At 38.7% G+C, this 12,333-nt stretch overlaps 1 protein-coding gene across 1 annotated transcript in view; it reads left to right on the plus strand.

Moving 5' to 3' along the window:
• Nucleotides 1–12,333, plus strand: part of LOC127580562 (dynein regulatory complex subunit 6-like) — a 66,917-nt gene that overhangs the window by 31,649 nt on the left and 22,935 nt on the right. The window contains exons 7-8 of the mRNA XM_052034147.1: nt 367–486; nt 7,015–7,141. Coding sequence (XP_051890107.1) covers nt 367–486; nt 7,015–7,141 — 247 coding nt within the window. The remainder of the gene's footprint in view (nt 1–366; nt 487–7,014; nt 7,142–12,333) is intronic.

Raw genomic sequence — 12,333 nt, forward strand, 5'->3', positions numbered from 1 at the left:
CGTGCGGCGTCGGAGCGACGAGGCCCAAGATGGCGGCGGGCCTCGTCTTTCCGAGCGACGGGGAGAACCCGCGCGCGGGAAAGTCCTGATGACGTAGGACTTACGTCATTGCCGGTTGTTTTGGGCGGGAACATTCTCGCTTAAAGGGCCCGCGCAAGGCGGGAAAATAAACCAGTTCTGTTCGGCAATCCTCCGAGTAGAGTCTTGTTTTGTTCCGCGGTAGCAACCGCTACACTCTTAAGTTTCTCTATTTTTCAAGATTGCTTTGCATCTATAGTAATATGTGAAGTATGTTTGTTGCATATTACTTAGACAAGTAGCAAATATATCTGGACATGAATAACGTAGATATGATTTGTGTGGTAGTATCACTGATGTAGGTATACGAAGCTTTTTGGAAGGGTCTTCGGGTCCAAAGCTTAGAGAACTGAACTTCAGCAACTGCGTCTTAATTACTGATTTATCAATGCTGAAAATCGCACAGAGGTATGCATAAATAATATTTTGATTATTTTATGAATAAGCAAGCTTTCCATTTACTTTTATGAAATGTTAACAACTATGATAATTTAATGTGTATGATTTGTAAGGTCTCCATTTTTGCACATAAAAACAGAAGAAATCAGTCAATAATTGAATTACAAACATTACTTACACAATTTGAGGTATCTTATTTTGGATTTGCTGCTTAAAGGAAGATGAGAATATTTGTGTTTATTGTCATTACAACATGAAATTGAGAACAACTTAAGGATTTCTATGGTAAGCTGTGTACAGCAATTTAATCCACTGCTATAGGCTGCTCTGCTTTGCAATTTTCTGCAATCCAATCAAAGAAACTTTGTTGAACTGGAAAAAAATCAGATATTTATTAAATTATCTTGATAGCTATTGGCTTTTTCACATGAAGTTGTTAAATAGTATTCTAAGCTTTAATTACTTAACAAATATAGGCCTTAAAAATTATTTATATGGATTGTAATTTCCTCAGATATATATTCAAAAATACAATGCATTTAAGATGATTTTTATATTCTTCAAAAGGTTTATTTATAATATTTAAAGTTTTATCTTAATTTTATTTGCATCCTCAATTCTGCCCAGCATCCTATAAAATGTATGCAAGGTTAGCTAAAATTCAGCTTTCCTCTAATATAAAAATAGAAGATTGGAAACAAACAGCAAATCAGGTAGCATCTATGGAAATAGAAGCAGAATTAACATCTCAGGTCAAAAACCCTTTGTCAGGACTGGGGCAAGAGCAAACAAGTTAGTTTTAGGTTGCAGAGAATGGAAAGAACAAAGGGAATATATATGATACAAGGTCATCAATGGGCTAACCGGGTAGTAAGAGAGAGAAAAAATGGAACAAAAGCTATGAAGGCAGTTAGAAATGAGAATATTGACAAAGTGTGAATTGCAGGAGTTAGGACATGCCTGGCAGGTCAGGTTGTGCTAAAGGAGAGAGAAAAACAGAGCCAATATCACAGATGGATGACTTACAGCAGAAATGGCCAGTTCAGAACAGACAAAGAAAATGAGTTATGTTAAGTTGTAGAATTTGATATTGAATCTGGAAGGTTGCAACGTACCCAGGTGGAAGATGAGGAGTGTTCCTCAAGCCTCCATAGATGCTGCCTGACCCACTGAGTTCCTCCAGCAGTTTGGTTTTTTGCATTTCCACAGTTAGTTCTAAATAACCCTTGCAGATCCAGTATCAATGAAGAAACCATGATAACGTGCAGTGTGACTTTGAGTTCCCATACTCCTGCTGCTCTTGTCCTTCTAGATGGTTGTAGCTCCAAGTGTGTGATGTGCTATTGATGAAATCTTGGCAAATAAGTGCAGTGAACCCTGCTGATGATACAAAATGCTGCCACAGTATGTCAGTAGTGGAAGATTTGAATGTTTACAATATAAGTATTCAGCATGCCAGTCAAACAGGCTGCTTGAGGCTTGATGGATCAGCACTCATCCAGGCTAGTGGATAATACTTCATTGCAAGCTTGACGTGAACTTCATGGGTGGAGGAGAGGAGCTGAGGTGTGTCCCTTGAGCAAAATACCTACCTTTATATCCGCTCTTGTAACTGAAAATACTTTTGTATCTGTAGTATTTATATGGCTGATATATTTAAGTATCTGAAAATAGTGCCCTGGGATATTTGTGGTGGAGGTTTTGATGATGGTAAGGCCATTGAATGTTAAAGAGAGCCATTCAGATTTCCTCATCTTGGAAATGGTCATTGTCAAGCTTTTGTGTGACACAAATGTTATATGCCACGTATCAGCCCAAACCAAATACTACCCAGGTCTCATTTTGCACAGAGGGTTTCATTACCTGACAAGCTGTGAATTGATCTGAACACTCTGCAATCATTGGCAATTATCCCTGTTTCTGATAAATGGAAGTTCATTGATGAAGTGAATGTAAATGTTTGGGCCTGAGGCACTACCCCAAGGAGCTCCTGCAGTGTGGTACTGAGTTTGAGACGGCTTGGCCTCCAGTAACTGTATTTATTCTCCTTTGTGCTGGCTATGACTTCAATCTGATTCCTATTGACTATGTTTTATCAGGTCTCTTAGATCTCAAGAATAGTCACTTTAATCTCACCTGGTTCCATTTTGGGATTTGCCAGCAGCAATTGGAATGAAGTGGTGCTAGCAAAACTCAAATTGATTATTACTGAGCAGATTATTGATGAGTGTGCCCATTAATAGCAACAATGAAAATATGGTGATGTTCTTCTAAACAAATGCATGCATTAACTTTTCACAGCTAATATTAGAAAGCTCCAGACTAAAGCAGTCAAGTACAATTATACATCACTAATCTATTTGTACTCAGCTTTACTCTGGTCTGAACTAGTTCCAGTAATGTTCATGCATTATGGGTGACAGACAGTTTGCCTACAGTTTGCCATGTCTTGCCAGAGAAAATTGTTTTCTTGAGCACACAAGATAATTGAGAGAGCTTCAAGCAGAATAAATAAAATATTTTACATAACAAGCTTTTTAATATTAATCTTGGGGAATTTGCTTCCACTTACAATTGCACAGTTTCATCTGTGCTTGTACTTTTTTTTACTCACCTTTTGGGGATAAGGACATTGCTGACAAGTTAATAGAAAATTTATTAATCTACTTTCTTAAACTTCTGAAATTGCTTTGTTTCAAAATCACTCAAGAAACCCATTGACATGCAGTTCCTAATGTTGTCCTTTCTAGGTAACTTTGCCTGGACCAACTTGCCTTGAACATTAGGTGTTGGATCTATTAATCAAGATTAGTTTTGGATGACTTTTTATATATCCATTAATATTGGAGCTAAAATCAAGTAAATTCATGAAACCAGCAACCTTCCTTTTCAGTGAACATTTCTACACTTAAAGAATTTAAGTCAGATTGATTAATGGTTTTCATGAATCTGGGTGCACTGGCAAGGCCAGCTTCATTTTTCCCCATCCTTAATTGCACTTGAGGAGGTAATGAGCAGCTTCCCTGAACCATGACAATCCATCTGGTGAAGGCACTCCCACAGTTTGGTTGGCTGGGTGAGGAGTTCCAGGATTTAGACGCAGCAATAATGAAGGTCTGGTGATATATTTCGAAATCTAAATCCTGTGCAATGTTGAGGGGAATCCAGGTAGTGGTGTTCCCATCTGCCTGATGCTCTTGTCCTTCATAGTGTAGGAGGTTGTGGATCTGGACAGTGCTATCGTAGTACCATGGGCGAGTAGCTGCAGTGCATTTTGTAGATGGTACAAAGTACAGCCACATGCACTGGTGGTAGAGGGAATAAATGTTTAGGATCCTGAATGGTGTGCCAGTCAAGTTGGCTGCTTTGTCTTGGACCTGAAATGTTAATTCTGTTTCTCTTTCCATGGATGCTTGTCTGACCTGCTTAGGTATCCAGCTATTTCTGTTTTTATTTCAGATTTCCAACATCTGAAGGCTTTTTGAGTTTCACTTATCAGCCCATGTCTGAATGTTGTCTACGTTTCTATAAATTGCTCTGTGATATTAACAGAACAGGAAGTATATGTTCAGTTTGTACACACAGCCAGCTTTTAAACCATAGCAGACACATCATCCAAAAATGTTGTGCAACACTTTTTGGCACACTTCCCTCCCTGTCATAGGAGAAGCTCGTTAACAACTGATACCAGCAACCACAAGCCAGCAGAGAATGTATGCGAGTATAAAGTCTCAGCGAGTCTTTATATTTTATACTTGCATAATGGCTAGCAGCAGCACAAAATTCTGCAGGGATCAGATAGTTGAAGGAGGAGAACAGTTGAGGGAATGGGGTCATTGTCTTTGTGCCTGAGAAGATCACGGCACTGGGAACCTGGACTTCAAAGTTTCAAGAGCAAGATAGGAGGGGGAAGAATTCTGTGGGTGGTGGTGGGCATTTTGAAAGTTCAAGGGCAAGTATGGGACTTACCTGTAGATAGTGGTCAAGACAATATGACCTAAGTTTCCCCATAATGCTCCAAAAGGATCACCACAGTGAGAATGATGCCATCCTGTGGGAGATAAATCACTTAGGGAAGTGCACGATGTGTGCAAAACTCTTCACTCCAGGTAAAGTCAATCTTCAGCTGCATAATGTTGTAAAAAAGCAGGGTTTTATGATTGAATTTCTGGGTACCCACGTCTGAGTGCTGCAGTGAGAATTAAGATTTCTGGCATGCAAGTTCGACTTCTTAACTGTTCCCATCGTGGTTCTAGATATGTGTTTAAAAAGACTTTGAGATTGTCACAGAACTGCAGCAATTTGTCATTCACCTGGTAACAAGAATTTCTGAGGCACTGCCTGGGAAAGGCATGAACAAGATAGGCACTGAAGGACTGCATGGGTACTTTGTTGATGTTTGTGTGGCTTTTTACATGGATGGATGTATAAATCTAATTTGGAAAGTTGATTTGGTTGGTTTTTATTCTTCCATTGTGGTCAAGCAGATCCTGAAATAGTCTGCAATAGGTAAGGTGAGAGTTCTAGTTTGTTGGGGGATTGAGATAATCACTGAAGTCAAAATCTGATCAGTTTTTCATGGATGGTCCGCTCACAAGGGAGAACCCAACTTTTGTCCCAATTCTTCCACTTTTTCTTCCTCTTCCTTTTCTTTCTTCTCCAACTCCAAAGGCACAGTCATTCTCTGAGCTCAATTCACTGCCAGATTTCCACCATAAAACAGACAACCACTAATTTGGAGCTTCTTCTGCTATACATTGCAATGTGCATTCACAACAATGCAGGCAGTAGTACTGTTGTGTTTGTACTCTAATGGTCTGCTTGACAAGGTTGTGAGAAGCAGCGTGGCTCTCCTTACAGATAGGTTCTATTGTTGGCGTGAGTTTTGCTTTGGGAGTCAAGAGTCAGAAAGTGAGAAGATATTCCTTTTCTTCTGATAACTATCTAGTTTGGAATGGTGGCTTAAAGATAAATAGTACAAAATTAAAATGTATGACTCCCATTTGTGATAACCATCATGATGTTCTGTGTGATCAAAAAGAAGTTGTACATTCAGGGAATGAAAGTCCTTATACATATTCATCATTGAAATATAACACCCTAGATGCATTGTGAGTGCAGTCATTGGCACTGTGCACCATTTGGAAGCCTGCAAGTGCTCATACTGTCTGATCTATGCCAAAGGAGAAGGAGATATATTCCATTCTTCTGTAGCAGAATGTCTATGAGTTCTCTGAAGAAGTGGTGTACAGCAAACTGAAATGTTACATTTGCTCCCTGCACCACCAGAGGATGAAAATTGATGGCCTCCTTCATTTTTAGAGCCAAAGTACTGCAGCTGCAGTAAATGGCCTATTTTTTTTCTTAGGAAGTTTTCTTAAACATTACTGCTTTGTCCTCCATTCCCTCTTCTCATTCTGTATTCCTAGTGGTTTAGAAATAAGAGCACCCATGTCTGGTACCAACATTGTTGTGTTGAAGTTTGAAGTTAATATGTACTTAATTAATTCTGCAAAACAGTCCATGTAGATGATTAAAACTATCATTTGATTTGGGAAAGGGTTAGCCTGTAATTAACTTCAAACACAACTATAAATCAATTGCCAACAAACTTGCAATTAATCGATGAACCCTTTAATGGTACTGGTGGATTCTCATTCCTGCTTCTAAATGTTGGCTCCTCCATGCAAACTGGCAGCATCATTGAGATCTGCTTGGGCAATACTGCCTCAAATCAGAATTGGACAGATTGATGTTCTGATCTGCCTTCTCTGCATACATTTGGCAATGATGAGCACTATATACAAAACTGCCATTTCCAATGTGATGGACAGGCACAATCATGCAGCAAATGAAAGGATATGCATCACACAGCAAATTGGCAGCAAAACCACCCAATCAACACTGCAATGGAGCTGAATTTTCAGTGTTTCTTTCTCCTTATAATAAATGACATTGAAATGAAAGCAAAATAGAATGCAAAATCAGTTAAAGTTGTGTAAACTTCTGATGATCTATTTAACATCATCAATATTTTTCCCAAGTTGTTTACTAATACAGTATGTTGTTACAAAATATATTTGGGAAATGTTATTTTCAATAATTTAGTAATGAAACCTGTATATTTCTTTCAAATGTACTTAATATACTCAATAACTTGTTATACAGATTCCACATGTAGGTAGAGGAAGCTTAATCTTTAGATTATGTTAAATTAGTATTAACCATAAATCAAAGAGCAAAATTTAGACCATAGACCAGTACAGCACAGAATCAGGACTTAGAGCCCACAATTCTGTGCCAAGCACAATGCCGAATTAAACTATATCACTTCGCCTGCACATGATCTATATCCCTCCATTCCTTGCATGTTCATGTGCCTATCTAAAAGCCTCTTAATCACCACTACTGTATCTGCTTCCACCACTATCCCTGACAGCCCGTTCCAGGCACCTACTGCATACTAATTTCGTTTGAAGGATAGATTCATTATAATATCTAAACTTGTATTCATTTCAGTTTGATTCTTTTTTTCAGATGTCTGAGTTTGACTCATCTGAGAATGCGTTACTGTGTGCACATAACTGACAGTGGGATTGAATGGCTAGGAAGCTTGCCTGCTCTGACCAACATTGACCTGACAGGAACCAATGTACAAGAACAGGTTAATAACAACATTTTTCTAAAGTAGTAGTATTTGTTTTAAAAAATCCAGGCGGCATCAAGCCTAACACAGTAGATTTGTCTATGCACATATTTCCTATCATATAAGAATAGGACAGTGGGACTAATTAGATAGTTCTTTCAAAGAGCTGACCTTCTATGCTGTATGATTTATGATTTTTTTCCACACTTCTTATTGTGCAAAATGTCATAACTGTTAGAGCAGTTAAGCACAGGTCTGCAGACTGATACTAACCACTTCTTGATATTGCTTATTGCTCCTGTTAGCTTTTTTCTTCCACAGAAACCAGATCCTCAGCTCAAAACTGATCCCTCCCCAAAGACTTGACCTCAAGGAGCCAACCCTGGGCCTCCAACCCACAATAAGAAATGTCATGATTTAGATCATTGCTGGAAATAATCCTGGAGTTCCTTACTGAATTTTCATCATTGCTAAAGTAACACAAAAATAGGAGCCTGTGCATTGCCAATGATGCCAGGGAACGTAGCTTCTGGAGCTATAGCGGGGCCTTGGGATTCAAAGTTGGAGATCAAAATCCAGTTACCATCGTGGCATGGGGGGAAAAGTATGACAGAGTGGAGCAATACTCTGACCATTTGTAGGAAAACTTGTGATTTAAATAAACCTTGAACAGGGTCTATTTTAAATATTGTTGGGTTAGAAATACTTAAATGTGTATTGTTAGAGTATAAAGTTGGGGAAAAGATTGGGGTTAAATAGAAGATTGGGATAAGGGGAAAGATGAGGAGTTAGTAAATGGGGAGATATCTGAAGGACAATGGGGCCATTGGAAAGGAGTGGGAAACCAATCATGTAGGAGTATGGGTTGGATGGTGCCATGTGGTGAGGAGTGGGAATAATTACTTAAAATGAGAAGATAAAACAGGATCTTACTTTCTGGAACTTTGATACTCTGAACTCTCTTGGCAAAGCCCACTTAAGGTCGTGGCCCTTAACTAGCAATGCAATATGTTTCAGTTCTGTGTTTGAGGCTCACACTATGTGTGCCATCAATTGGGCATTGTACACTGATTGATATCACTGTATATGCCCCTTGGCCTTCGTGAATTTGCAGAGGACTGGGAGAGAATTTGCAGAAGTGTCCTACTGCCATAAAAAAGAATTAGTATCAGATAAAGTTCACTCCTGTAGCACATAGAAGCCTTAAATTACCTGGGAGAATTTCCAGAGAAAAATTTCTCAAGATTACTGCTGTGAAATCTCCTTAAAGATATTGGCTAAGAAATTCTGATTAAAAACACAAGCTCAGATTGCACTAATTCAGTTTTGCAGGGGGAGCAATTTCCTTATTTGAATGGTGTGTCAGGAATTGCACATCAACTTAAAAGAGCAATCTCCTGCCATATCAGAGCTCTTAAAGCACATGTGTTGGAAAATGCTTCAGGTAGTGGGGCAATCTCTGTCAACTTTTGCTTGGACTGAGATATTGAAAATGAGAACAGGCACCATGCATCAATGACAATCAAAGAGACGTTGTGCCATTGGAGATAAGCACCCCAGTAAAGAAAGAAATGATCAAGGCTTCACCAAAGGAAGTAAATTACATCTCAAATAAGGACAATTCTAGATCCAGTTCATGGGGGTCATTTTTACTGGTATGCTCCCAGATATTAGCTTGGGCAATTACAGACCTTTTAAATCACACTTCAGCATGCTTAATTCCTGTCATTAAGGCTGCTCTGGTAGTTGTAGCCAATGTGGTTTCTGAAGATTGTATCTATACTTAAGTGCTGCGACAGCAACATCAATAATGTGTTCATGAATAAACACATCATGCATGTAGACCATAATGGATTATACACACAGAAGTTCAAGTAGTATTTCATTATCACATTTAGCCTTCTAATATATGGTATGTCACATTAAAACACTCAATACATGATTGAATTGCTACTTCATCAACGATAGTCTCTATTACCAACTGTCTCCTGCTGCATCTTGCAACTTTCAGTCCACCCTCTCGTCGACCATTCCAACACGAAGTAAAACCTATCATTGTTATTTGTCAGTTGTTTTATGCAGCTATCCAGTACCATAACTCAAACACAAAGAGGATTTGAGTACATAAATAGAGACGCATTGTTCCAATTGTAGAGAGCCATGTTCAGACTGCACCTGGAGTACTGCATACATGTCTGATCTCCGTACCTATGGAAGGACATGCACATGATAGAATGCAATGAGGATTCACCAAGTTGATTCCTAGTTTGTTATTTGAAGTGAGATTCACCAGAATGGGCCATTAGAAGAACAAGAAATTATTTCACTGATACATGCAGAGTGCTTAGGAGATTGGCAGGGCTGATGTTTTCCTTGGCTGAGATATCTAGAACTGAGGTTGGGGGCATCAGTATCTCAAAATAAGGAGTCAGCCATTCAGGACTGAGATGAAAAGACATCTCTTCACTCAAATGGTGGTGAATTGTTGGAATCCTCTTCGCAAGAGGGATATGGATGCTTAGTCATTAAGTATGTTCAAGACAGATCAATAGACTTTTAGGTGTTAAGGAAATTAAGGAAAATGGGGTTAGTGCAAGAATTGTGGCCGAGGTAAAAAAAAAATCAACCATGATGTTGCAGTCCATTGTATGATTCCATTATTGCTACATTCACCATCATCTTTGCAGTGCTTCCACACTTTACAATCTCCAATTCAGTCACACCCAAGACTGTATCCCACTTCTACCTGATGCTGATATCCACTTTTCTTTGCTCTCAGTGCCACATTTCCAACTTGTGCCAAATGGCATACATTTTTTTTCAAAATCCTTGAATTCTCCTAAGGGCATAAGTCTTGCTCCCAAAACCTGTTGCATCCCATTTTCCAACTACCTGTTACTGCTACACCCTATTCCTAGAACTTTTCTCATTGCCACAATTTCATGCTATTTTCTGTTGTGTTCCAAGAATAATGAGACAACTATTCCTTAAATGAAATGTTGTCACTATTCTGGGCAATAACATAAAAATTAATGATCAGAATATGATTTCAGTATAACAGTGCCTATTACTGCTGTTATTTGTAGAGTCTGTGGGAAGACATGTAATGGGCATGGAGCTAGAGTCCACTTTAATCACTTCTCTGCCATTTGATTTGGGGAAAAGAATTACCCAAGCCCATCTGCTCCAGATTCCTTATAATATTTGTTTGGGATCCCATACATTGTTCATTTTTGCTTTCCACAAATATGGAACAACATTTGTTCTATCTACAAAATTGTAATCATCATTTTTAGCTCAAACCACTCACCCCCATCCACACCTCTGCCCTTTTATGGCTGAGAAGCCTCATCTTAGAGCCCTCCAGTCCAAATTGATTGAAACAAAACTGTTGGATAAAAGAAAGAATGGAAAAGAAATGCACTCACTATGTGCACATTTACACTTTATTATATATTAACAGATTTGCTTTTCTCAAAGTTTTAGTCTATGCTGAACACTCCCATTGGGCAACCGGCTACAAATGCTGCATTATTTTTATGCATTCCACAGATATTACTTTTGGAACCTTGTTTATTCTGTGGTACAGCTGAGGGTTTTGAATTTTGCACTGTTGTGGCAGATTTCTCTTGGACAACAAATCTGTTTCTATAATTATTTGTGCCTGCAATACAGGATATTAGACAAAATATGCATTACTTTCCATCTATTTTCTGTTTAAATGCAAAGCTGGAACTTAAATGGAAACACTGAACCACTTGGAAAATAACATGAACATAAGTACAAAAAAATTGAGATGCATTTAAATCTTTTGGTTCATTATGTTGAACTGTGTTTGTTGAAGTGACAAATTACATAAACAATACATTTCCAATAAATTATTAAGTGTAGATTGCTAGCTTCAGAGGTCACAGAAGTCCTTCAGTTTCTAAGCGACAATTTATTTTATCGTGTAAGATTTAGGAAACTTAATCGCAAGTGTAAAAATTAAACAGTTTAGAAACTCAATCACATTGCCCCATTTTACCTGAAGTGGGACATATGACTCCTATTCTGTGCAAGGTACACTGTCCACCAAGAGATAAGGATGCTCAGTAGATGAACATGCTCACAAGTATTAATAAGTTTCTTTACGATATTAAGCTAAGCTCCTAAGGTTATTTTTGGAAATTATTCTGCCCCAGTAACTCAGCTAGCACATCTTGATGTCACCAGGTAGCTCTCTACATGTTGGTGGATGATATACAGTATATTCTTACGTTGCTGATTAACTTCTGGAATCTGCTTCAGAAAGGGTTTATCCCAGCCATGGGTGGTCTGGTTGATCTGTGTTTAGGACTACAGGGAAATAGCAAAGAAGTCCAAAAAATGGAGAAGGAACTGTGCAGGAGGCTAAAGAGTTAGCTTTCTTTTGGCTTTCTTAATTATCTTCAGGACTCAAGCAGACTATGTACCAGCTGAAATACATATCACCTGGTACTCGTACATTGTGAGTGAGCAAATGGTGAAATTGGGGACACCAGAGGAGATTTCATGTTGGAGGCTACAGGACACACCCAGCTCTGTTCAACTGGATGCCAATTCTATATTTGGGAGGCACTGATAAAGAGGATACTTCTGGAGCTGCAGCAAAGAATGCATAATATAATGGCAAATATTCAGCTAGTCTTTGTGAGGGGAGTGAATCTCAAGCATGAATGGCATGATGTTGGTGACCTTTACAATCCATTGAAAGAATAATGATTTTTCTTGGAGAATCAAACTGTGAAATCAAAAAAGTGTCTGCAAGCCTTCAATGATGGCTTACAAATCATAAATGGAACCTTAAATGGGAAACATGGTACCTAAAAATTGGTCATTCTTTGCCCTGTTGATCTGCAGCAAACGGTTCTACACTTATTAATAGCAGAGTATTATGGGTGGACCATGAAAAGAACAATGGTGAAAGGGGACATGGAAATGTTTCCACTTCTCCCCAGTTGACTCCATCTTCCCCTATTGCCCAATTTTGTTAGTGCCAAATTGTGCCCATGACCCAATGGCAAACCTGTCCTTACAAAGATGTCCTTTGGACTCCAAACCCAGAGGACATGGATCAAGAGCTTAGCAGTCAAAGCAGTGATCTGAGGCACCTGCTTAAATCTTGGTTGAAGCTATGGTTTTTCAGCCACATGGAAGTGCTAGAATTAGGTAAATTAAAGATATATAGT

Source organism: Pristis pectinata, chromosome 19, assembly GCF_009764475.1.
Source record: "Pristis pectinata isolate sPriPec2 chromosome 19, sPriPec2.1.pri, whole genome shotgun sequence".
In the NCBI taxonomy this organism is placed as follows: domain Eukaryota; kingdom Metazoa; phylum Chordata; class Chondrichthyes; order Rhinopristiformes; family Pristidae; genus Pristis; species Pristis pectinata.